Below are 27,955 nucleotides of genomic sequence, written 5' to 3'. Positions count from 1 at the left end.
CTCAGGGAAACAAGACAGCTTAAGGACGTGTATGTGCATGTCTGAGCTCCCCGAGTGCTGCCTCGGTGCAGGCCACCAAACACATTTGTTCTTAGGGGACATTTCTCACTTCATAATGAAAGTCCTCAGGGTGAGGACCAGCTTCTGGTTTGTGCTTTGAACAGCCAAAGCGAGCTGTCAACACTGAACTGATAACGAGTTAGAGTTGGGAAACTGCCCTTACGCTGACTGAAACCTTCAATTTATCTACAAACCAAGAGCACAACCACCTACTTCCCATGCACCATCCTGTGGCTCCATTTTCCATGGGACAGGCACCATGCAGGGGTGGGACATAAAGCCTCAGCCTCCCTGCAGAGACTCTCCAAAGTAAAACACACAATAAATCACCAGGCAACTGTCATGGACACAGCCTCTCCATCAGTGCCTGTGCTGAGCACATCAAAGCCAAAGAAAAAAAAAGCGAAGAAAATCTCCTAAATCAGACTGGATGTGGTGAGGAGGAAGGTTGAGGATGCAGGGCAGGTACTCGTCACACAGCGCAGAGGAGACACTCAGAACCTTCTAGCTCTGACACAAAATGTACCACTTCAAGAAGGGGTTTTTAGTTGTGTTTCAGTTACACCAAGAACATAAATCAGCCTTTAAATTATCCCTGAGATGTTAAAGCTTCCCCTGTACTTCGCTCATGGCTAACTGAAAGGTGCTGCCAGGTACAAACACCCCTGAGAAGCGGAAGAAACCAAGTAACGCTCGTATTAACACTAAGCCTATTTTGCTAAAATCCCTTCCTTAAAACAGACACTGACATTACAGACTCAAATTTCTCAGCATCTAGAAATGAGATGCACCCTTAACATTGACACAAGTAGCGGAGGTGATTGCCAAAAGACGACGACACACAGTCACCCACTGGCTTTGGTTACTAACAAGTTAAAGAGCAGGACGTTCAGAAGTAATGACTGCATCCTTTCTTCTTTCTACATGAAAAGACACACACGCACACAAATAAATCAGAAAATATATGAAGCACAGTAAAAACACAATCACGAAAATGTGCAGCCTGCCTGCAAGCTCATTATCATACTCAAACCAGTCAAGAACATCAGGAGTCAGTGACAGTGCACACAAAGTCTGCTGTAGGAAATGGAAGTAAAGGAAGCGAGCAGGTTGGTCCCTCTGGGGACAGGGTTTAGGGTTTTCAGAGCCAAAGGGGCAGCAACTGGAGAGAATGTGTCGTCTGCTTGTCCAATTAAATTTATCTGACTCGTTTTCTGTAAGTTCCTACAGCAACTGAACATGGACATACGTGACAGCTTCTCCTCTCCTGTTGCTCTGCTGCACTTCCTCACAGAGGAGAGCTTTTGAACTTGTTTATGGCACAACAGGAACGTTGCCTTAAAACAAAACACAGTTTCATTACAGCTCCCTGCCTATGAGGATACGGTGCCTATGCATGCCACAACATGACGAATTGCAGAAGCGATGGAAGAACATAGACAGGGCAAAATCATTTCCTCTGCTTCCTCCAGCGGTTCGTCCAGTTAATTATTGAAGGCTGCAGGAACTGGGGCTGACACAAACCATCTACGGGACAAGCCTGATATGCCGCAGCATAACGTGACTTGTCCAAACTGACAAAAAATGAGCCTTTGTGATAACAAATATTTTTCTCCACAAAAGAAAACTATCTACTTATGAAGCCAACTCCTTATCTGAAATCCTATGCACTGTTTGCTTCTTAAAATCCTTCTGAGTCCATTAAAAAAACTGCAATAATCACCTTTGCTTTACAGACACAGTACAAAGATGAACGTTAAATCACTTTCTTTACAATTACTTTCCATTCCTCTTTTCTGTCTACAGAATATTTCAAACTCTTTAAAGGGTACTGGCAATATACTCTGTTTTCAGGTCCCCTAGGCTTGAAATGTTGTAGTAGATACTACTGCTAGTATGCTTCTCTCAGTAGCTCCACTGGTTTTGGATTAAGAAGCCAGCAAACAACTCCTGCCTGTGGCTAGAAAGAAAACCATACAATTCCTGTAGAATCAACTCTAATTCATATTAATGAATCAGTGACTAATATGGGTATAAATAAAAAATGCAACAAGTCACTGTGTAGATTGTTCAAGAAAAGAAAGCATATTTTTAGTCATATTCTAATCTTCCGGTTTTCCTTAATGATTAAAGATTTTGTTACCACAACCTTTTAAAACGCTGCTTCAGTTAATGGCACTTTGCTTCCCAGAACTACTGGTTTAATCAGCTACATAAATGCAATCCGTAAAATTTTGCATTAGTAAATAATGAATGAAAGCTGACTATGAATATAATAATTTGATGTTAAAAATACCTACATATTAGATTGTGGGTATGAAAGAGTGTGTTCTGATTACAGATGAAAGGGAATTTCTTGTTATAATACAGTTTCAACAAAAAAGGCAATGCAAAAAATCTTTCCACTAAAATAGTATTTTCTGTTCATAAACTTAGGAGAAGGTCCCTCCACATTGCACTTTTCCACTTGGAAAATACAATGAAGCATTTCAGTTTGGGGTAGGCATGCACAAAGCAGAATGTTTTATCTCTTTAGTTTGATAAAACAATTTTCTTTCAGATGAACTCACCACTAGTGTTTAAATTTGGCTTGCCAGTGACCCCGGGAGTTGCCGCTTGGATGCTTTAGCACCTTTTCTTCTTTATAAGCTACATCTCCCGCCTGAGCTCTCCCGGGAGATGCTCAGTGCTCCCCCGCCGAGCTGGTGCAATGGTGTGCATCACAGAAATGCTATTACCAAGGACTGTGGCAGAAAACACTCCCCAGTCTCGGGCAATATTATTGTTGAATTTGATTTTGGTTTTATATATTAGAATTTCTGATATTGCAGTTTCTCAGAAAGAAAACATTTTCTTCTATAACGTTTCTCTTAACATCTATTAGCTAGAAACTCCGCATGTTAGCCTAAGTCTAATATAATACTGGCTGTATATCACACCCTTATGTTCAGAAACTTCCTACTGAAACTTGAAATGCCTTTCAAACTATCATAGTTGTCAACTTCTTAGATCCAGAAAGTTCACTAAATGCAAATTTTGATTTCTTTCAATATTATAATCCCTAGATTGAATTTACTCTCTCTTTATCTGCTCTTTCAGACAATCTGGAGAACTACAGATATGGGACAAGCTGACCACAGGTCGCAGCAGGAGGAAGAAGCTGAGCTGACAGAGCGGGACAGAGCTGCGCACCACTGCAGGTCTTTCGGGAGCTGCCAAGCACAGGGGCACGCACGGCTCGGCAGCTGCAAGCCCTTCAGCTGCTGCCTTTGGCCAACGTAGAGCCAGAACATTTCCAAGGTGTGCACCAAAAGAAAATTCAGGAAAGATCGAGCACTCTGCTGCCACACCCACGAGGTGCCCATGGCCACGACTTCCTAAGAGCAGCAGAAATCACTGCTGCTGCTGCTGCTGCTGCTGCTGCTGCTGAAGAGTGCGAAGACAGCTGCGCCCCTTGGTTTTGCACAGCTCGGGAGCGATGTGAAGTTCAACTGAGCCAAAGCTTCCCGGTGTTAACGTAGCAAACGTTTTCCTGCTTTCAGCTTGAGTTTTTTGGTAACAATGATTTCGCTCTACCATAACACACCATCCTGTGTGCTGCTCCCTACTGCTCTACTAAGAGAAATTTTCTCATTGTTTTTGGTAAAATCCATCACTAAGTATGTGATGTATAAATACGAGGCTTATAGAGAGAGGCTTATATACCAAAGTCTAAATATGAAGCTTAGCTTTATGCACATTCTGATCCTAAGAAAATGCCAGAAAATATTTATCCTGTCTCAAGTTACGTTGCTATCATTAGTCACAAGATCCCTTTTCAGACCTCAAGACTTGTTTGGTATTTCAGTTATGAATTGTGATCAAATAATTGCATCTTCAGTAATAAATAACAGGGTGAGAAAGTTAAAAGCAAAACAAACAAAAAAAAGTTAAAATCCACATTGCTATGGCCTGATTTAACAAAAAAAACCACACTGAGGCTAAATATGTAGAAGCATTAAGTTCTTCTAAAAACCAGTCAAATTACATTTACTTTAAATTATTTTTTTCCTCTGAAGTGCTCAAGCCACAGCCTCCATTCTGGCAAATCCACTGCAAAGGCCCAGACCAGACTCTGTTATGACCAAAGTCCCACCGTGAGCTCCAGGCTTTTGATAAAAACCAAGACAAAGCACATCAGGGAATAAAGTCACAGCCCCCTTTTTTGCACTGTGAGGACAGAAACAAAGCAGATGGCCCAGACAGTGAATATACAAAAGCAAGCGATAGAGATCCAGAACAATTTGGGTTCTTGGATGGCAAATGACAAATTCATCCTGGTGGAAGATATTTAAGCTTTTTCATTTCCCTCTGTACGCTATCAGCTTGTCTACAGCTGGATGGATGCAGCAGAGACAGGGCGTGATGGCTGCGGTGGAAAAAAAAAAAGAGCTGCTCAAGGAAAACCAAGTTTTGTTCTAGGAAAAAAAAAAAAAAAAAAAAATGTATCTGTGGCAGGTGCAGGTGTTCAGCACTTCTGGAAAAAAAAAATCCCCAGCTTGTGAAACACTGGCTTTTGCTTCATTTACCATTCTAGCAAATGCCTTAAGAACATGCCATTTTTCATGTCCAAGCAATGACTGACACTTCTGGATCCTATTAGAAACAAACAATAAACAACAGCAATACAAAGAAAACCTCAAGTTAATAAATGCACCATTTTGGATTTCATCAGCCACTGCAATGTAAGGATTCATATGAAAATTCAACATCCCGTAACTCTTAAATACATAATATTGGAAAAATACAACATAATTATTCACTTAGTTGTGTCGTCGCCTATGTACATATAAATTAGTTGCTAATTTCAGTATGTATTTTAGATAAATGCTGATCTGCTTAAAGAAATAGAGCATATCTGTATTTAATTACCACTCCTCAGTGAATTAAAAATGTATTTCATAGTGCTTGATTGCTTGTATCATAAATTTGTTATAGCACGAGAGGCTGGAATTAGCACAAGAAAATGACTCACCTTGATTATGTGGGGGTTTTTTTAAGAAACTTGCTCTGGTATTTTGTCTTCAGTTTCTTATGAATTTAGATTAAAAAAAAAAAAAAAAATCAAAGAAAAACCATGGGAAAACCCCAACCCTCTGTATCTCCAAAGATTTTTGGATAAGTGTTGTTCTTTCAGAACAGATGACCATGGTTTTGCAGATCCTGGTTCTTACTGATACTAAGGTATTTTATGCTGTTTGAGCAGCCTAAGGGAGAAAAAGGACAGGGGATTTTTGCACCTTTTAAAAGCTATTTCGATTAGTAGATTACTGTTCAATTTTAATCTGTGCACAAAAATTAGATCACTTATCTGTTCAGTGTAATTACAGCAGCAGCACTCACAGTGGGTAGATACAAAGGCATCCTGAGCCTACAGTAATATTTGCTCAGGGAATGGGAGTCCACAGCACCTGCATGGCCCTAAGAGGAGTTGTTCCAGTTTACCTCTTTGAATTTAAAATAAAAACCACATTTCTAACCGTGACATTTATTCTGAGTAAATAAGACCTTCAGATGTCTTTACACTTCATGGGGGCTCTACTGATGCTCTGTGATGGCTGGTACTTTTATACATTGCACACTCTTACGGGGTCCAGCCATTTATTTAATCAAAAGCAAGGGGTTTTGCTGGGGAAATGCTCTTTAGATACCCACAGAGAAGAAAATGCACACTCAGCTCATCCATCAAAACCAGCCCTGGTTTGCATAGGAAATCACAAATTACTTCCCAGACGGTGCATAGAAATGTTAAAGAGGATGAGAATCCTTAGTTATAGCTTTTTGCAGTAAAAATTTATTCTGTTCAGAGAACAGATGTGAGTCATATCAGCAAAAGAAGCCTCTATTATACTGTCTCTGTTGCTGGTGGGGAGCAACAGACCTCAATGGCAAACACCTCCAAATGTGGGCAAATCCTCCTTCCAAGGGGATTTTAGTACCCGCATCCTTTTATAAGGAAGTTTGGAGAAGGGGACAAATTCTTCATTCTTTCAAGACTTTAAACCTAATTGTGCAAACATTGCCTTGGACCAGTTTGGTGCAACTTCTACTGGAGTGAATTCATGTGTTGCGGAGAAGGCAGCTCAGCAGCACCTCTCTTCCATCACCACCTTTAACCATCCCCTTCCTCCTGCCAGGAGTAAGGCAGGGGGAAAGAAACCCAAAGGGCAGCAGACCTCTCTCTGCACCTTTCTGCCTGTCAAGACTCTTGGCAGCCAGGAAGTGCATTGGAAGAAATGAGCCAAAAGCTGCCTTGGTCTAGTTTATCCCCCTGAGTTTCCCTGTCGCAGCCCTCTGGGATCTCAGATCTCAGCACAGACATGTCACACCTACTTTTGCTAATAGCAGAAGTTCAGTCTTCGTCAAAGAAGCAAAACTCACACATCGTATCAACGTATTTTTAATACAAACACATCTAAGATCCACCAGTGGACAAGGACCGCCAAAACACCCAGGAAAAAAGGAAGATGTCAGGAAGCTGGTGGAAAACCTCTGCTTCCCTGTGCCTTTGGTACCTGCTATGGTGCACGTAAGGACAAACCCACGCGTGTTCGAATTGCACTTACTTGTCTCTCCAAAAGCATTAAAGAAGAAAGACAACGTCAAACGGTAAAAGTATAACCCAAAGCAAAGACACTTAGATGGGTTGATGAGAAGCTGATGACAAGTTTTGCTGTATTAGTTGGCAGGGAACAATGGTATCTTCTACAAACCTGCATCGGTGTCAAAGCGCACCCGTGATTCACAGCAAAGCCAGCAAGGTTTGTTTGTTAGGAAGCACATGGAGTGAATGGAAGGTCAGCCACTGTGTTTGCTCAACCACGGGCACATAGGAGCTTGCTGAGTGCCTCATTTTTACCGTATCTGTAGCATTAAGCTCCAGCTCTAGAAGGTTAGAGAGCACAGGCATCACCAGTGCTCTCATGAGTATAAGTTTCCCAAGGATGTTTAATGCAGTTTTCTGATTTGGCGTCATTTGGACCCTGTTTCCAGAAGTTTCTTTTAAAGTCCTCCTCCAGCTTTCATTTAAAGACTCCATTCACAGTGGGCCCCCATTCTCCTACTGAACCATAAGTGCAAACACTGGTGGAACATCAAAGCCATCAGCCCAGCGCATAATAAACACAGAGAACAAAAATACAAGTGAGAACAAGACGAACCATCAAATGAGGGCAGACAGGAGAAGAAGGAAAAGAGTTAAGGAAGGAACAAAGGAAAATAATTAAGGGGATGGGAGAAAAATGAAGGAAGGAAGGGAGGGGGAAATCACAGTCAATGTACAAAACACTACAGAGTTGCTCACGATCAAATCACAAGCATTGTATGGCAATGTCGCACACCTTCCAGTCCTTCCACCGTATGTTGGTCTGGAGGCTTTCCACAATGATGGGAATGATTTTTGGAAAAACAATGGGGGAGTGAGGGCATCAGGAGAATGGGTAAGAGGGAGGTTTATAAATATAGAGATATATATCATAAATCCATTTACTGAATATTGTAACAGAGAGCAACTCACGGTGAATTTACGCTGGAGACTGACGAGCTGCGAGATACAGTACCTCGAGTTTGCTTTACAAAACTGCACATGCAAAAACAAAACAAACAAAGAAAACAAAAAGTGAGAAAAGAAAGAAAAAAAAAAAAAAGAGAAGAGAAACCATAAAACACATCGGGAGGAGACTCATACAGGCTGCGTCCTATCGAATGCAGATTGCAGCGTGCATCTTGGTAGGAGACCAGGCAAGCTTCAGAAAGTGTGGAAGCCACAGACACCACCTTCTAGTTAACAGGGAAACAACCAAAGAATCAAAAATGGAACCAAAAGGGAAAAAAATTAAAAGGTGAACCAAAAGCCACACAATGATATTAGGACTTTATGCCTCCATATGCTATACTCACACAATGAAAATCCTCCGCTGAAGTCATCTTTAGGACCTCAGGGTAGAGGTCTTTGTAGAAACAGGCGGTGATTGCTTTTACAGCTGTGCTGGAAATAACTATTTTCAAGTGGGAGCAGGATGCTAATTCCCATTTTGTCCCCATGACATGAGGAAGAAGCCTTAGCACAGAGAAGAGCACGGGCTGGAAGGAGGACCGTGGGCCACATCCAGAGAACCAAAATCCACCCAAGCCCCAGCAGCCGGTGCCAGGCTGCTTCTCCTTGGCCCCTGCCTCGGGTTTGCTCTTCAGAGGCACCTACCTCTCTCCTCTGACAGGCACAGGGATGTGCCTGAGCTCAGATTGTCCAAATACGGATCATGGTATCTTAAAAAATGTAGGACTGCTGCAGCTTAGGCAGGGCACTACACATTATTGAAAGGAGCTTGTTTCAGTGCACAAGTAATTTTGTAGATTCTCCTCCATCCAGTGTTTGTATAAATACCATTATGCATGGGGGGTTCTAAATATGGAAATGGCTGAACTACACAGAAAAAGAGTTTATTCTTCCTTTGGCAGGGAATCTACACAAAACCAGGATTCTAAACACCTTGATAGATCTTGGCTCGAGGTGCTAATTTTTTTCACAGTTATAAACAATATTTTTGATAAATCTACATCATCCAAAGAACCCTCCCCAAGACCGAAAATAAAATCCCTTCACCTCCTGAATTTGTCTTTTCAGTTGCAGCATTTTTTCTCCTGCTTCCACGAGAGTTTTAATCTGTTAACAATCAATACTAGCAAACCAGAAGGTCCAGTTAAAATCTAGTGTTGGATATCGTATAAGTAGAGTTCTAAAGATATATTTATTTAAAAGTAATGGATTAATCCGAACAGAAATGTTGGCCCAGGTAAAGTATATAATACAACAATCCAGAGGTCAAGAAACCTAGAATGAATATGAGAGAAATTATGAAAGGCATCATAAAAGTTTTGCTTGGAGCAAATAATCTGCTGAACAGCCAGAAAGTATTTTGCCTAAACTTCAGTATTTCTGTATTTGTACCTTGCCAAATGAAATGGGAGCAGGAGTCAAAGTGGAGTTGGCATGCCCTGCCTGTTAGCCAAGAAAATTATTGTTTCCAGGTTGCTCAAGCCGGGGACCCCCTTACTCTTTGGCTGGATGCTGAACCGCCAGGATGGCAGCTAAAACCTGCAGAGAACAAGCCCTTAACTCCATGAATGCCTCAAGCGTAGCTAAGAAATTTCTTGGGCAAAACAGGTGGAAAACTTGCGATGGAGGAGAATGTACTGGGCTGCCCTAATTTACCTGAAAGTCAGCACCAACATTGTGCAATACATGTGGAAATTTTCCTTTTAATTGCTGAAAGCAGATCTCAACATCCCTCAGCAGGAGGCTTGAACAAACCTTTGTGTTTATCCCTGCCTCGTTTGGTGCAGTGCAGGACGGAGGCCACGCTCTGATCCTGCCAAGTATCCTTGTAACTTGGCCAGCCAACGTTATGCAAGTCCTGCAGCACTCCAGGCTCACTCCTCTGCTCCCATTGCTGGAGTCCACTTTTTTGGAACTGTAAATTTGACTAAATTTGTGTTGGAACTGCAGGGTGTAAAGCCACGAAGCAAAGAGAGCCTCCTTTTCCAAATCGACGGAAGTACTTGAGCTTTGCTCCATGCTACTTACCATCCGTGAGGGACAGAGCACAAGAGAGTGTTTTTAGGTGTAGCTGAGTCACCGTTACACCAACAGCAAGGGCAAAAATGTAAGCTAATGGGAGGAATCACAGTACCTCACACATCAACACACTTCAGGGGAAAAAAGAGAAGGAAGAAATCACAAGCCAGCAAGAGAAAAAGAACACTTCTAGTCTACACATCACGTTTTATGGGCTGGGTGCTCAGGCACATTTCTTGCTGGGTCCTGTTGGGTACTGACAGCCCAACAGGGATTTGGAAACAGACCACAGTATTCCCAAGACAAAAGGAAAATATGAAACCTCTGAGATGGAAAATGGCCTGAAGAAACGCCCCCCGCTTCATCCCCAGACTTGTACAAAAGGGACAGACAACTCTGAGAAGTCACTGTGAAATGATGTGCCACCTGTATCTGTCCTTTTCACTTTTCTAATGAGTAGTCAACTTGCTCACATTAACAGGCAGTATCCACCTGTGGGCATGCAATTAAAATGCAAACTGCTCTGAATAACCATGTGAGGGACCAGCAGAAACCAGTCAGAGCCTGGAGAGTGGAGAAGGGATTTAGAGGTTGGAAGGTTGTCCTGGGAAGCACGCGTAACTTTGAAAAGACGACAGTGGGCATGCTACAGACTGTGTTTAGGTCTGGTGCCCACATTGCATGAACTGCCTCCGTCACCGTCAACAGTGTTCATCCACCACATCTGGGAAGTTCTCCTCCCATCCAGAACTCACCCTATACCTATGTTTAAATAATTTCATTGGGTCTAGATGCAACTGTAACCCATTACCACATGGAATTAAAAAAAAACCCATAAGTAACAAAATGCAAAAGGTTTCACTCAGCATGACGTCACCATAACTGCCTAGCAGGTTCCTACAAATTTAGCATTTGCTTGCTGTTGCGATTGCTATTTTAAAACTTTTCCCAAGAAAAGGTGAAGAGAGGCCACTGGAAAATACATGGGCTCTGCGTGCCAGGTGAGCCACAGCTCACGTCCTCTCCGGCTGGTCTGCTGGCCCGCGCTGGGCTGGGTGTGCTTATCGCAGCCCCTTTTGTACGTGCCATTGGTGCATCTCTGGCTGGAATAGAAAAGGTGGAGGAGGAACCCAAACGTGGGGAGTTCAGGCTTCAGGTCAGGCAAATACAGAAAATAAAATGGTGTTTGCACTGGGGTCTTTGCGTGACCCACGGGAACGAGCCTGATGGCTCTCCCTTCCACTGGCGCCTTTACAGTGGAATCGCAAAGTGCTTTGCAGATCCCCTGCCTGCGTAATTGCCCCCTTTTCCCCCTCCTCCATTCCTGTCACCAAGGAAGCTGCACCAATGGTTTGCTCTAAAGACCCATCGGTCTGTACAGTCTCAGTTCAAGAGGCTGAGTGGTTTAAATGTACGGAACAGAGGGTCTTAAAGACAATGCTGGGCAAACCCAGAAACTCACCTCCAGAAACAACAAAGCAAGGAAAACGCTAAACAGAAAACAAACAAAAAAAAAATCACAAAAATAAGAATGAAACAATGGGCTCAAATTAAAACGCAGTAACACATGTTAAACAGATACTCTGTTTTAAACCAAACATTGCAACAATGACAAAAACAATGTACCATCCTAGCTTTTAATCCTGAAAAAACACAAAACAAAAAGGCCCAGTCAGGATAGAGTTCACCAGGTGAAAAAACTGTGCTCAGACAAATCTGTTCACGTTAAGTCCCTTTGGTGGAGCAGAAGACAAACCATAGAAATCTTGGGAGATCGATGAAGTAGGAGCTACAAACCAAATGCAGGCCGAATGCTGTAATAAAGCACTTTGAGTCCGTCGCAAGATAGATGATATCTTGACGCCACTGTAATAATGAGTATATTATTAAAACAGATCCCCATGACACCGTAGCGCTTCACCATCTATCAACCACAAAGCAATTTGTGGCTCACGCAGCAGCTATTGCATGTGTAAAGGTGAAGGTACCTCTTTGGACCCTCCAAGAAGGCTGACACACTAAGTAAGCAACCAGTTGCTTCTGCCTGGGAAATGACATTTTGCAACTGATGCAATAAATTGAACATTTCTTGGAGCCCAGTTATGAAGAGAGGCTTGAACAGCAGAGGAGAGCAGAAGAACTGGTGCAGATGAACTGCAGGCTGAGGAGCACACAAACCACGAGTGCACGTTGTGTTTGCACAGGAAAAACGCCAGAGGCGGAGGAGCAGATAGAACACTACGGAGTACGGAATGGCCTGGAAGGAGGCTTAGGGCAAGACACACGCTCTCAGTCCTTGATGTAGGACTGACGAGGGAAAGAAGCAAAACAGCAAGCACAGCACCTCGCCGGTGAAACAGCAGAACAGCTGATACAACTTTTCACCAGGCTTAGCCCCAGGACAGCTTTATCACCTCTGTGGGAGGTGGACAAGCACACCAGGAACATGAACAGCATGACTAAGAAAATGCAAGTCATGGTGCCCTCTGACACTCCAGAGACCTGTTTTGATTGATGCAGAGAAAATGATGTTTCCAGAACACTGATCGATGCTGTAGATGCTTGTTGTTGCATAAATTAATTTTCATATGTTATGAAAATAAAATCAAATTATAAAGCTAAAAAATTATTCCTTAGGAGAAAATAAATATATAAACTGGTAGGGTAGACTCATCTTTTCAGCAGGCCTTTGGCAGCTCAGTCCCAGTCTTTCCCTGCCCCTGCTCACCACCCACTTAGGGGTGCCCAAGCTCTACAGGCATTTGCTTCTGGCAGTGATATTTTCATATGCCCAAAATCCCATTTCCAAGTATGCCCAGCACTTTTTCATCTTCAGCGTGTCCAGCTCTGAATCGCAGCAGAGCCTTCATCTGACAAGTCTTGCTGTCAGCGTGGCATCTGCTCCATCCTCAGGACCACTGTGTAGCTTAAGAGCATAAGAAATGAAGTACCAGGGTACATTTGGCTGCTAACCATGGGTCCCTATCATCAGCCCTAGTGTACTGGATAGAGATATCTAAGGGATAGGTGCTGCAAACCTGAAAGCTGTAGCTGCTAAACCCCTTTGGAGTTCACTATGGACATATTTATGCCTTAAACAAATTGCTTTGGCATGCATCCATTAAATATCTTTTGGCTCATGAGCCAGCAATCCATCCATACACCTCTTTCTGTCTCAGAAAACACTTAACTTCTCCCTTGCCTTCTCCTCTATGTCATTATCCATTTGGTCATCAACCTATTGACCTCCACGTGTTTTTTTTTTCCAAACTAAAGCCCTGTGAGCTTTGTGAGTGGCCTTGGAAGCACCTCACTGGCACCAAAGCAGAGATAACGAGAAGCCACGTGACGGTCGTTAGACGATGGCTCCCACAGCATGCACCATGTTGCCGTGGTTAGTAGATGTGGAAGCGATCGACTGCACTTTCAAATGTGCTCATTTGTAAGCTTAATTAACTGCCTGTACAAATGTGGCAGGTAGGGATCTGGGCAGATACAGTTCAAGGCAAAATAAAGAGAAATCCACACTTTTGTACTCACTTTCAATTGTGGTCACAAAACTGGCCCTGTGATATTGAAAACCAGGCGAAAGCCTGGTAAAAAATCATGGAACAAGGTTATGTTAAGCAACTAACAATGTGGTGTGAAATCTTAGCTCCATTAAATTGTTTTTTTTTTTTCAGATTTCTAAGAAATCTCCACATGCACCGTGCTTTTACTAAAAAAGAAGAAAATAAGTATCATTATCTTGCTTTTTAAAATAACAGTACCAGGAAATTCATCAAAGAACAAGAGTACATATCCTCATTCGACTTCTTTTCAAGACTGGACAGGAAATCATTGTAAGAAAAAGATTATATTAAAAAACAACAGTCACAGCATAAACAGGAGCTGATTAAAGCAGTTATGGCAAAATAAAATGGTAAGAGGAATAAAACAGTCAAATTAATAATATTATTTTCCTTCACATATAATGAACCAACTCCATTTGGCCAATTGTCTTTGATGAAGTGGATTAAACTCCCAGTAACAAGGGTCTCGAGAGCTTTACACTGAAGGAACAAACAGGGATCCTGCTACATTTCAGATACTTTGCAATAAAATTGAACAGGAAATTTCTTTTTCTATGCTTGAGCTTTCCAGCCTTCGGAAGTCTCCCCTGCAAAAGGGGTCTGGAAGACATCATCAGCTCTCAGTAAAATGCACAACCAATTTCATGCTGGTAGTCCTGATGTTAAAATTCCAGAAGAGTTAAATGAACCGTTAAGAACACACTTTCCAGTAAACCCATGCAAGGTAGGCACGTCTCAAACACAAGCCCCTAATCCCATGCAGGCAGAAATCTGCACTGACCTCAGCAACATCTAGACCAGTATTTCCACCTACATAGAGTTTTTTCACTTCAGTTTAGATCAGTATATACGAAAAGGTGGGCCCCAAGGCAACATTTTCTAAGGATCCTGGTATCACAGAATCCGTGCGTATGTCCACATCCACACAGAAAAGCCTGCATCTGGAAATGCAGATTGATGTTTCTAGCTACAAACCAGTGACTGTTCACATACACGATTTGATTCAACCCAGCACTCTTTCAATCAGGAAAGAAAGAGCATTCAAGCATATTTTTCAGTCTGGTATTTAGGATGCCTTTACACTTAAATTCTTGAAGCAGAGATCACTAAAGAAAAGTTAATACATTATGTGCATACATACCTCTTGTAACTAAAAATCCAAAGTGAACTGTTAACACTTCACCTGGTGAAATCTATCCTAGGACAGCTTAAAAAAATCCTTCTAAAATACAGTTGTTTATAGCAAGGCAGAAGATGAGGCATTACAAAGAAAAACAAACTAAAAGAAATACTTAATTAAATTCATGGTTAAGTGATCAGTGCTGCAGTATTCGGTCAACCTAAAGCCCTGTCAGTAACAGAGATGGTATAGCAGGGCTCACAGAGTACTGTGGGATGCTCCACTTGAACAGACACATATCAACACTGAAAAACAGAAACCAGCTTATGAAGTTTCCAAAAAATAAAATAATGCTTACGCGGCTATGGAAATGTTGGCCGCAGACATGGGGCTGACTTCTGCCACTTCCTTGGCCTTCTGCAGGGCGAGCTTTTGATTGGTGGCTTCCTCCATCTCCTCCTCGTCCTGGTGCAGAAAATGGAGAGAAATCAGAGCGTGCATCACGTAATGACAACAACCAAAGCTTGCCAAGGCACGAGCCATGTGTGACTGTCACCGCCATGCTGAGAGAACAGTGGAAACCCATCAAAATAAAGCAGGATGTCACAACTTCTTGCAAGGACCCCTGGGTGGGGTTTTGGTGCCAACAACAGCTGGTCAAGATGAGAAATGCAAGGTTTGGTCAAGTGCTCAGTGCATTTTTCCCAAGATTACATCTCCCTCGTAAAGCTTTCTCACCTTTCTTGGGTCTCTTCTTTATCACTTAGCGTGCGGGTAGGAGACTACAGCAGGGCAGGGAGAGGCCTGCCCACAAGTGTGACATTTCTGGGGTGAAGTGAGCCCCATTTATCTCAGACCTGCATGTGTAAAAACACTCTAAAGCCTACATCCTACTGAAATGTACGAGACAGACTCCTAAATCCTTCCTGACTTCTTGCCAATGTGACTTTTCTGAAATAGTAAGTCAAATAAACAACACTGGATTTGACTGGTCCTGCTCAACCATTTTTACCCCAGATATTTCCACTTATTTCAGTTGAATCGCTGTGGGCATTCAGGGTGAAAACAGAACGGAGGAGTCATATGAAAGTGCAGTCTGCCGTAGACTCAAGCATAGATGAGAAAGATGGTTATGTTCATGCTTTCTGCATACCCCCTGGATCATCTGGATTTTTAATCTTTTTTGGCATCACAAGTTCCCACAGAGTATAACTGTGATTTATTTCCTCCTACCTGGTGTAATGACAAAGAAATACTGCTCAAATTCAAACTACAAGATCTTAAGCAACGAGATGAGAGCAAAAGGCAAAGAAACAGCCTGGTCCATTTTCAATGGTCATCTAGGCTAAACTTCCTTTGAACTTTCTAGCCAATTTCGACTGAATTTAGTAAAATCATAGCAGGATAAACATGGACCCTCCAACGGCAATGTCAGCATCACACACGTGCAGCGAACAACCACACATCAAGATGAGAGCAGTCACGGGCTCTTCCATCAAACTACGAAACGTCACAGGTCTACCTCTGCTCTTCAAAAGTAATACTGTGAAACAGTTATGCTTAAAATAATGACAGCAGACAGTAAGACATCTAGCTTTGATATAGGAAAGTCATATAGATTTATCCATCCTGAATACCATATACATAAACAGTTCCTTGCTCTGACTTCAGTGGTATTTGCTTAAACTGAACTCATTTTGAAACTGTTTTCCTTTTCTCCTTTAGAAGGAAAAAGAAATGATGGAAAATCAATCAAAGAAATTTGCTACCATTAAAGTTCTTAATCTTTTTTTTTTCCTTTTCAACTACTAGCAAATCTGTAACAAGTGAACTCTTATTGTAATGAAAGAACCTGAGACAGGCCATGAGAAAAAGCCCAGCAAACGACTACACAAAGTCAGTATTTCTCAACTGCCAACTTCAGTAGATTTATCAATCATTTGGAAGCTTGTTGTAATTCAAGGGTATCTGCAGAATATGACTCATTTAAGGAATAAGGACCCCAAATAAGAAGGCTTTTAAGGTTTTCCTTTCATTCCGCAGGTATCTTCAAGTTGTTTATTCTCCTGAGGACTCTCTAGCATTGTTAAAATCACATACATTCAAAGGATCTTGATTTTTCTTTCTGTGTACCTAAAGCACCAGGTGCAGTTCTCGCTATCTCTTTAAAATCTGTAGCTTCAACTACATTTTCCCCAGTGCATCAGTAATTCTGCTAGATTCGATATCTCAATGTAACAGCAGAAAATATCCGCTGTCATTACAAACACAGCCTTCCCTAACTCAGAACAAGAACGCTCTGTAGCAGATGACGGCTTAATAATATTTCTGTAGCTCCTTCCACCCAGAGACTGCAGATCACTACAAAAATTCATTAATTCTTTTGCCCGATACTTACACCGCCAGGTCTCACTGGGGCATCGGTTCATCTTGTTCTGCTTGAAGCACGCAGGGTGTGACGGTGCACGACTGAAGTCAGCTCTGAGCTGTCATGGCAACCTCCATCCATCCCACCTCCCAACAACAGCCCAGACTGTCACCGTCATTATATAGGGGCAGGTGCATATAAAAGCCCTGCCTGTAAGGACACCTTTCTTTCATGTTTTATTTCTGTTTTCTAGCACTCTAAATCTTCATTTAAACCACACAGCTTTTCACACGGTAAACCCCATCTTTGGTGCTACCCATAACGACGTGCATAGTTAACACTGACTGTTCTTCGTCAAGTTCACTCAGTTAAAGCCTTCTCCATCGGGAGGGAGGAGGAGAGGTCTTCGTGGCTGTTAGACTCTTGGTTTTGCCACTCACCTCAGTCCATTATTTCTGGGGGTTTCCCAACTTTTTAATATCTTTTTAATGTAAAATTCACACACCTCTCCTGTCCCACGTTGCGTGTTTTTATTCTGCTTTCTCAGGGATTGCTGGCAGTGCACAGACATCAGAGACCACCCTTTGTGCTTTAGGATATTTAGGAAAATAAAGGGTCATTTGTGGTGGCTTCACAAGCTTGTTTAACAAGGATGAAGAACAAACTGCTCTGTGACACCAGAGACATTGTGGGATGGTCGGTGGGGAAAAGATTTTAAAAGCAAATTTTGGGGGCAATTTAGGTTCTACTCTGAATAAGAGAACAGGAAGAAAAACCTGCCAATATATGGGAAAAACTAGAAGGTAGGCAACCCAAAAAGGTAGAAACTAAGTTGGCAGAGCTTAAGTCCTTGGTAAGGGAGAGGCAGAACAGGAAGAGAAGCAGAGGACCTGGGGAGGAAGAGGCAGAGGCTGGAGAACAGATTCTTTATATATTCAAAGCAAAGAAGGTGATTCTTTTTTTTTTCCCCAAAAATGAGTCATTCCAAAGTGCTGGTGAGTTTTGTAAGAGACATTGGATGATCAAGCTTAAGTTAAATATAGTTACATCCTGATAACTTCTGTTACAGGTCACAAGGCCCAGCTAAGGCTATCAAGAAATGATCAAATGCCGTGATAAATGAAACCCAAATTAGCATCCAGAAGGGGAAATGTTGGTTGAAATATTTCAGTCCTGAAGGCTGGCTGGAAAGATTTGTCTTTCCAAAACAGAGGCAGTTGCAAAATGTTTATGGGTTTTCCACATTATATGCAACACTGATCTCGACTAGTTTTACAGCATAAATGTCAAGAAAGTCTCCTGAGATCAACTGACTCCTGAGTAACTTAATTATATCTCCAGGCCATTTTTGGTTTTGCATGATCATATTTACTTAGCAATAAATCCCTCTTTCTCCAGGTATGCTATATAATTGAATTACTTCTATCTTTTTCCTCTTCTTTTGAAAGCCCTAGTGATTTTTTAGGATTATACATAAAATTAAAGCAAAAAAAGAGTTTCTCAAGAAGCTTTATGATTTGGCAATGCTGCTGAATCCATCAATATTTAATTATACTTTACAAACATCAACAAAGTCAGGTTTATAACCGTCCCAGTCAGCTGCTGAAATATTCACAAGAAAGCACTAAAAGGATTAAGAAAGAAGTAGGATAAGCTTCATTATCCAAGAATTGCGCTGGGCCTGATCCTCTCTCTTAGCACATGCAAGGGATGGCCATAAATCTCCTGAACAGGCTGGGAGGATGCATGCCTCCAGGCTGGAGATTTCTGTGGGCTTTAGAAAGAACAGAAACAGCTGAGCTGCTCTACGGGAAACATTTCCCAGAAAAAACCCACTGGGAGCCATTAAACACAGCCCTGAGCCACATTATAAGAGAGGAGAGAAGCAGAACACAGTCTCAGAAACATAGGAACGTTTATCATACACCTGAGACCTACCAGCCTTCTTGTATGGTCTGTGCTGGATATCAGCTGCCAGGAAACAAGGCTCCAGTCAAAGCTGGAGCCAGTCACGCAGCTCCACAGCAGAAAGAGAGAGCTGGGAAAGACAAGCTCAGCCGCAACAGAGACGTGGATTTTAACTGGGAATGGTTGGGTGCTTTGGTCTTCAGCAGCTGGAGCGGGGTAGGAAACTCCTAGAAATCTCTGTGTCCCTGAACTGTGGAGTTGCGTCACACATCCATGAACTACTGAACCTTCCTACAACTCTAAGAAGAGAAAACACCCTTGCCCGCTGCTGCCTAAGCACATGGTTAGTGATCCTCTTACCCTATAAGGAGCAGACAAACTAAAGCCAGGAAAATACAACTGCTAAGGTGGATACGGTGCTTCTTTGGCCACTAGCAGCAGGCCACTGGGACTTGAGGCGACGGCAGCAGTGCAGCAATGAGGTGTGCACGTTTTTATCTGCTCTGTGAGAACAAGCTAGAAATGTGCAGACAAAATCTAATGCTGCCTCATAACTACAACTGAGTATATTGCAATGAGAAATCAAAAGTACATAATACTACGAACCCAAACTACAGCACTTGCAATCCTCCCTCAGCAGTACTGAGGCTGTGAGTTTTTCTCCATAGGGAATGCTCCAATATAAATCCACGTGCACAGTAAAGTTACATCGGTGTCATTTCCATCTCTTGCCAGGACCTGGCTTTCTGCCTGTGCTTGGGCTGGTGCCTCAGGTTTCTCTCGCACCTGGTGAGAGGCAGGAAGATTATAACATCTTCACTGAGTATTCACAATAGCCTCTGCAAGTTGTTTTCCAGGGAGCTGATTGGAGAACCTTAATTCTTTGATTCATCCCGAACTCAGCAAGGTATGAAACATTAGTGTAAGACAGCAAAAGCAGCAATACAACACCTGCGTTTCCCCATGTCTAAGCTTCAAGTCAGCCAAAACCTGTTAATTGCTTCGCCTCTGCTCTTGAAAACAGCAAATGCTACAAATGCCCGCGCACCTCCATGCAGCAGCGAGATGAGCAATACCCACTGCACACTCTGTGATAAAATGAAACCAAAGAACATGAAATAGTCCACTAAAGCCTGAAATGAAACAAACCTGAACAAGAATAAAATTCCTGGTCCCTCTCTGCAGTGCAAACTGGTAAACAGAGATACCGCATGAATGGGTTCTAGAGGAAATCTCAGGGTGTCTGGAAGGGTTGGTCACATGGGCTTTAGACCCAGCAGCTGTGGTCTGAGTTTGAGGAAACAGAAATCTCGTACATACCTTGGTCAGCTCTTGGGCATTCGCCAGATTGTCAACAGCGATAGCCAAGAAGACGTTCAGGAGCGTGTCTTTTGGGGAGCAGCTAAGGAAAAAAATCTTCACACAGCAGATACAGAAATCTGTTCCCCTTCCAGTGCCACTACCCTGCTTTCCCCACCTACAGTCATCAGTATATTATGGATTGTCCCCTTGCACCATTTCTAACTCACCCACTTCTGCTGGGAGCCAGCTCTGCAGCACAGCAGGTGCTGGACACCCATTTGTCTCTTCCTCAGCACTTATCCCTGGTGAGGATAAACACACATGCTGAGCAGATGGGCTTTACAACACTATAGGTGCAACCAGTATGGGACTACACGGTGGTCCGAGAGACACAATGGCCCCTGTTTTTTCATTCCAGAAAAACCACACCTACACTCCTGCCCATACACACACACAGAGAGGATTTCACCTTCATTTTCCCCTCTTGTTTAAAAGGACAACTGGTAGGGCTGCTGGAAATCAGTCATTTTAAAGCCAACATTTGCATAATATATACATATAGCTATAGAAAGGCATTGGGTACCATGACAAAGTTAAGCTTAAGTCACTGCTACATTACATACTGGTGGGAGGAAACTATCATGACTTACCACACTGAAGTCAATGTGACAATTAGACCCCCACAGACATCCTCTATCCTGAATGCTGCAGCATCATGCAGAGCACAGCTACAGAAGAGCCCGTTAGCAGGACACCCAGCCTGAGCTAACAAGCTCTGCTGGGAAATAGGCCGTTAGTTTGGGCCAAATTACACGTAGCCCAGCTAAACAACCACCAGTGCCCACGCTAGCCCAGGTGTCTCTGCAGAGCGCTGCATTATATCACTAAGACATAACATTTCCCTATAATTATTTATTCATACTTTATTTTCATTTTTCCACTTAATAATTTCAACTATTACTTGTCCCTTCACATATTTTATTGTTGTTAATCCAGCTATGCATCTGCAAAACATCCCCAAAACAATTGTAAATCAGATACCTTTGCGTATGAAAGGAGAGTGAGCAATGCAAAACCAAGTCCAAACTACTCTCCAAGAAGAAATTGCAGCCTATGCACACTACCGGGTGACAGGAGAGTCACTCGCTCCATAGCTACATAAAGCTCTGACTGCTCCTCTAAATACGAATGTACATGAGAAAGAAGCTGATCTCATGAGTATTTACCCCCCGGAGATTCACAACGGCTTTAACAGCAACGCGCTGCTACTGTGTTTGTGTGGCACCATCCTCACCAGAGCCAAAGACGTCTGGGACCAGACACGGGTCCCCATAACCCGAGTGAAATGACTGCAGCAGTCCTGGGCAACTAATACAGTTATTTTCTGTTGGGTCGACGTGGCCCCTGTTTGGACACGATGCCCAAAGCAATGCCGCAGCGAAGGCACGACTGTGGGACGAGGGTGGTGTGCTGGGGGGAGCCAGGCGATCGCTCCGGCGAGGTGTGAGCTCCCAGGGTGCTGGCAAACTGCAACAAGATTTTGGGAAACCTTGGCCTCTGTGCCCCGCTGATTGCTTTCCATTTCTCAGAAGGATGCCTGGTGGAGGCGTCTAGGGTTTGCCAGGGGAGCCAGGCTGATTCATCGGCTGCAGCCATCACTGCAGAACAGGAGCGTGCCCAGAAATCCCCGTGCTGAGGCAGCCTCTGGGCAGCATGCTGGCTGCGGAACCATCGCCCCACGTTGGCCTGGCATCAGGAGACTTCCCAGGGCAGCCAGGGACGAAAGCTGGCCCAGACAACCAGCTCAAAGCCTCTTTGCTTTCCCTCTCAAGAGCTTTTACCAAACATAATTCAGTCAAGACTTCAGAACCAGATGTTCACATCTCTAATTCCCATTGAGATGAGTGTCTCCAGAGCCTGAATGCTTATCAAATGCCTCTGCTTGTGACAGCGCAAAGCAGAAGTTGTGTTTAATCTCTTAGGATGCATCTGCATCCTGACTGCCAAACCCTGCAGGGGATGGGATGCAGAGCCCTGGGGTTTCTCCAGGCAAAGGCCAGGCCACCCATCAGGTTTTCTCCGTGTCATGTAACACGGGAAGGAGGTTTTTGTCATGTGAAGATGATGATTCCTCTGGGACAAGCAGAGGTTTGAAATGTGATGCCCGTCAATTGCTCCTTCCTCTGTTCCAGCAGGACAGAGAGGAGCGTGGGGTGGGAGCACCTCAATCCCAGTAAGCCCAGCAGATGAAGAACAAAAAGAGAGAGCTGATGCTGAAATGATCACTTCCCTCCCACACTGAAGTCAGAGCTCCATCAGCTTCTCATTTGCAAAGACACTAATTTCCCCATTTCCTTTTAGCTGAGGGTTGGCAAGAGGGGGCTGTCGCTTGCAGGCGGGGGTGCAGGCAGGGAGGCGGGGGCACTGCTGCCCAGGCACCATCGGGGTGCTGGCCGGTGCTGGCTGTTTGGGTTTCTTCCTCTGGGGTGCTTCCAACACGTTGGAAATGCTTCCAAGCCTCCTGCTCTGGGAATAAATGTCTCAGTAATAAAACTGTCTTCCTACCCCTGCCTCCTACACACATATGCTGAAAATGTCTCGTGTAACATAATCGACCACTGGAAATATAATTAATTTCTTTTTTAACAGATCAGGCTGTTTTGATCCGTCTCCAAGCAGACACAATCTGGCAGACTTGGGTGTTTCTGCCCCCAAAAAGGTCCCTCAGCCCTTTCTGCAAAGCTTGGGATTCCCAAATATTACCCAAACTCCAGCCCCTGGTCCAGGCTGTATAAGCTCGCCAGACCCATGGACCTCGCTGGCCAGCTGAGCCAGCGGCTGGTGCCGAGCACAGCTCTCCTGCGTGGCAGCTAAGGGCAAGGGGAAGGGCAGCACGCACCAGGTATTTGCTGCTTTTCATTTCAGGCTCCTCTGCAGTTTTTCATTGGTCTTTTTTTCTTTTATTTTTCCTCAACAGATACATAAATTTATCAATTAACGTTGGATAACAATGAATACAGGCATGGTGCAATTTCCTAGAAAATGGGCCAAATCCTGCTGTTACTCTGATCATGCAACTTTCATTAAACCATTTTAGATGCAGAGGTCTGGCTCCACACAGACTCTCTGGAACTGGGAATGCAACCTGAGAGACTTCTGACTTACAAAACCAAAGTTTCTGGATCTTTCCCTTGCAACAATCCCTCAAAAAAGTAAATGGATTCAAAGAAACAACTGAGCTGCAGTGAGAAGCAGGGGAAGCCGGCATTCATCCACCTTTCTCCTTCATGAAAAAGAACAATCACAATGCCCTGAGCAGCTTTGGGAGAAGAAAGGAGTCCCTCATGTTTAAAAAGGGTAGGTTTTGCAAGCTTACCCAAAATCGCCAATGCCAATTCTCTAACAAGATTTGATCCAGTCTGCACAAACTCTTAAAAATGGACTCACCAAATGCCAATGTTCAAAACCTGAAAATAAAACCCCTCCCAGCAGCGGAACCAAAGTGCCTTTTGCTGATCAGAATCCAGAAGGGCTCAGACTGATTTCAACGGCAGCGATGCAAGAAAATAAAACCAAAAAGTCCCACTTCAGAAATTCAGCTGCAGTGAATATCTGTGTGGGGAGGCCTGGTGGCAAATCCACACTCGACAAATGAAAAAAATCCATTGCATAAAAAAAGTACATTTTTAAAGCTGTTTGGAGGGCGTACTGTAAGGTAGAGGGGGGAAATCTTTGTGAAGTCCCAAGTTAGAGCAGAAAAGACAGTTCACATTAATCTAATCTATAATTAAGCTAATCAACAACTTGGACTGCTCTCTATAGGGTGTCCTCTTGGCATTTGCTGGGCTGTGGGGCTCTCCTTGGGAAGATGAACCCCAGGCTCAGGCACGTACCTCACCCTGTACACTCGCCTGTCCTTAGCATTGCTGGGCACTGCAGCGTCACTGGCATTAATGGCTATTTCACTTCCCACAAAAATGCAGGACTGTTCTTTTCTGGCAAACTAAACTTTATTTTCAGATGCTCCTGGTTATGTTTTGACAGTTAATGATAACTTAGGTCCCTGGTAAGTCATACAGTTCAGCCTTCTCCCAGAGATAAATGACTGCCTGCTGCTTGCTCTCCGCATCAAAACTGTAGCTGGTGAAAAGCAGGGGCAGCACTGATCTTCCCGAAACACTGTTTGAAATATCAGCGCAAGCATCAGCGGGCTTACTGTTGCAATTCCCACGATAAACAGACAGGGAAAAGATTTAACCCCTCATCCTCCACCACACACTCCAGCCTCAGTTCTCCCCCCCTGCCCACGGTGCTTAAAGGCAAACAGGTCTCCACGCAATGCAGAAAGGCTCTTACAAGCCCTCTGTGAAAGCAGCTGATGCTCCCAGACTAAGTTTCTACGGAGACGATGGGGGCGAGGTCTCAATTCTCCAACAGGGATGTAAAAAAAAAAAAAGGAAATTAATGGATTTGCTTCAGGTTTACAACTCTGATCACTAGAAGCTGGTGAAAGAAGTCTTCTAGGACATTACAAAACGGTTTCTGAGTGTTGTCACTCTTTGTCAGCCAGCTCTCCCCTCTCTCTGGACTTTGTGCTCACAGAAATTCACCTGCAGAAAACTCATCCCCACCTGCAGGACTTGTGGACAATTAAAGAATCACCGCTGACACATCCTCCTTGCTAAATGCACAGATAGTGCCCCAAGGAGCACTCTGGCTGCGCTAAAGGTGTGCCACCAGCATGCAGCTGCAGGCAAAGGGGATGAGAGGCGCCCTGGAGATGGTCCCAGGGAAGCAGCCAGGAAAGCCACCTCCTGCATCTCCTCAGTGGCAGCAGGAGGGAAAGCAAGACAGCTGCTCTCTCCAGGATGGTATTTGGGGAGAATGTGGGTAAGGTTTTGACTCACAACTCTGCCAGGGCAAGCAGAGACAAATACCAAATTCATGGCAGTGGCCATAAGTGAACCAGGTCCTTATTCCTTGCTCTTGAACATCCCCTGCTCTTTCCCTTTTAATGAAAACTAAAGGACAAGGGAGAAGTTCCTTCTGAATTAAAGGTGCAAGAAGGGAATTTATATCCTGTTCCTTAAAACTGCTGGATCTTAGCTGCTCTAAGGTTAAAAGTCTCTCTCTCAGCTCTGCTGTCAAGCTGATTATAGCTTAATCTCATTTTCAAATGCCAAGCCCTGAGGATTTAGAGATCTCCCTCCCTCCCAGCTCCCCATTGACCCAGTTTTCCAAAGCCTTGCGTTTCTGGAAGGGAGCATGTTGCCTGCCACGAGGCAGATGTCTGAGTGTAGCTGCCGAGCCAGCCCAGGCACCACGGCTGCTCTGGCTCTGACAGCGCACGTTAATGGGATAAATCCCACAGAGACACACTAGTGTGACAAGCACAGCTTGCACGCTGTCTGCTCCGCTGCTCCCCGTCTCGGTTCCTCGTGCTAATGGGGAGATTTCAGGCAAAGCAAAGGGCTGGAGCCTGCCATGCGGTCCATAGGTGCTGACGTCTCATCTCTTGTCATCTTGACCACCAGCTGAAGGGGTCTACGTCTATAACAACTCTACATCTTTAGCACAAGTATCGCCCCCCCATGTACCCTTCCCTTTCTCCAAGGTACCCAGCTGATGCTGCCAGCCCAAACAGGACTCCTAGGAAAACACAAATGCTGGGGCTGTAACTAGCAAGAAGGTTCGCACTGCTGGGAAACCCTCCAGAGAGCTCTCAAGCAGAGCAGCAACGCTCAGCATTATTATTCCTATTTTGCAGAGCAAACAAACCAGCCAGGCTGCCACATAGATGCCACAGTTTTTAAGTCTCCAGTTTTAAGGATGCTCTGTTTGACTCCACACAGCTTGCTGTTGCAGCCAGCACGCATCTCGCACCAACAATTTTGTACCTAGTTAATACGAGCAACGCTACGCAACATCAGCCCATTAGCAGCCTCCATCACGAGGCAGGGACAAGAACCATCACAACCACTATGCTCTGCAGGCTCGCCTAATCACACCCAGCTACTAGAGCAGAGAATCTCTTTGCTCATTTCTGTATAAAATAGAGCCTCTCTTTCCAAATCCCATCTCCATGCGACTGCTACGTTCTTGCCTCCTTAGACCTCTCTGGGGACGTAACACACACCAGAGTGCTGGTGGTGCCCCAGCAGACACTCTGGGACATTTTGGAGGGATACAAGCTCACAGTTTCCTGTTGCCCTCAAGATTTTCATGACTAAGCAGAACAACATCTTGAGAGACTTCATGTGTCAGGTCTTGGAACATGATCGAATACCCCCAGAGCCCAAACTTAAGTTTTAAGCGTTATGTGGCAACAAGACAACTTCAAGCATCTGGAATAGCACAGCTGGTTAAGCTGCCATGTAGACAAAGGCACCAAGAGACTGAAGCCTGATCTACACATCAAACCAATTTCAGTTCTTCCTTCCCCTGGCCTAGTGCAAACTATCTGTGAAGATATTCAAGGTACAGAGGTCCTTCTCTGACTTGACTACAATAATTTTTCCCACAGCATAAGTTAACTCATAACAGGACATTCTTAAGGTAAAACATGGAAGTTAAAATTAATTAAGACTATGTTCACATTGCCATCAGAAAAGTGACATCAACTTGTATAACTTACCTGCACCTCTTACCCTGGGTGCGCTATAAGGAGCAAAGTTACAGCAACGATTTGGTTTTTCAAAGTGTGAGGGTGTGAGAATTTAAACAAAACTAGGTATTTCCTGCACCCCAGGAGGGGTGCATGGCACACTATGCCACTAACACAAGTCAATGTGTAAGGAAGGATACAGTTACCAAACAAGGTCAGGACAATGAAGTAAATAGAGGAGAACATCCCCGAACGGACGCCACCCTGCGACTCTATCCCGTGGTACATCACCGCGTTCCAGTCTTCCCCTGTCAGGATCTGCATGGTGAAATTTGAGAGAGAAGAAGAAAGGGTGACTCAAAGGCAAGACAAGGTAGGTACAGTCCAGGGGATCCAGGCAGCTTGATGCAATCCAGGACTGGTCTCTGGGGGGAAAATGGATGAGCACCTTCGGGTGGCAGACTGCAGTGTTGGACATCGACCCCTCAGCCCTGGACGGTCTCACCCCGGGCTGGATGCAGCTTTCTCCTTTGGCACGGGCTGAGGAGGAGTGAGGACCGCTGGTGAGGGAGGACCGCTGCCCCGTTCCCGCCCCGGCTTGGTTACGTGCCTGCTGCCCACTTCTGACTGCAGGCTCTCTTGCAGGCAGAGGCAGTAAAAGCCACATCCCAACACTTCACCCCCAGCAAAATTTCTCCCCCCACTCCATTTTTAAGTCATGCAGAGCTACCAGGTTTCAACAGCCCCATGCATGGCACTTCCCACAGACCTAAGAAAACTCTGACCTCCAAGCCTAGTGCCCTGAGTGGGACCTCTGCCAGCGTCAACTCCTTTCATTTACTTCACACAGAGAGGGTTTGCTCAGCTCCCCCCCTAACCCCCACACACTGGACATGCTGAGGGACTGTGTAAGAGGAGGAGGAACTCTTGCAATCCCCTTCCAGCATTCCGCTGCTCCTCAGGGCTGCAGACAGCTTTGCTGCAGCTGGTGCGTGCGTGAGCATCCCTCTAAATGCCAGGCACTGGGCAGCACAACCACCGCAAGGCTTGCCAGGGGTCTGCACCACCACGGGTTCTTCTCCAGGTTTCCTGCTTGCCAAGGCCACAAGGGCCCTCAGCCACCCAGATGGCCACAAACCACAAAAAAATCCCTAAGCAGAAGCAATAACCAAATGCGTGTGAGTGAGATGAGGGTGGCTCGAAGGGGACTCTGCTCCTCCTGCATCCTTGCACAGGGGCGAGCGCAACTGCAGCCTGGCTCTGCAGAGCTGTCCTGGCTTCAGGCGCTGGATACTGACCTGAGGCTAATTAACAAACACATAAATAATAGAAAAACTAATCATAACAAGTGAAAACACCTAAGACTCAAATAAGCCTTGTCATGCTAGAGGCTAATTTCGCACCAGTC

The 27,955-nt window shown here is 44.3% G+C and overlaps 1 protein-coding gene across 1 annotated transcript in view; it reads right to left on the bottom strand.

Moving 5' to 3' along the window:
* Window positions 1-27,955, bottom strand: part of CACNA1B (calcium voltage-gated channel subunit alpha1 B) — a 301,213-nt gene that overhangs the window by 81,064 nt on the left and 192,194 nt on the right. The window contains exons 17-20 of the mRNA XM_086475891.1: window positions 26,748-26,865; window positions 19,962-20,029; window positions 14,724-14,830; window positions 7,616-7,678 (exon numbers count right to left, since the gene is read on the bottom strand). Of these exons, the coding sequence (XP_086332017.1) occupies window positions 7,616-7,678; window positions 14,724-14,830; window positions 19,962-20,029; window positions 26,748-26,865 (356 nt within the window). The remainder of the gene's footprint in view (window positions 1-7,615; window positions 7,679-14,723; window positions 14,831-19,961; window positions 20,030-26,747; window positions 26,866-27,955) is intronic.

The sequence above is a fragment of the Leptosomus discolor genome, chromosome 19 (genome assembly GCF_034619465.1).
Source record: "Leptosomus discolor isolate bLepDis1 chromosome 19, bLepDis1.hap2, whole genome shotgun sequence".
NCBI classification, from domain to species: domain Eukaryota; kingdom Metazoa; phylum Chordata; class Aves; order Leptosomiformes; family Leptosomidae; genus Leptosomus; species Leptosomus discolor.
This window is presented reverse-complemented; position numbering and strand designations above follow the sequence as displayed.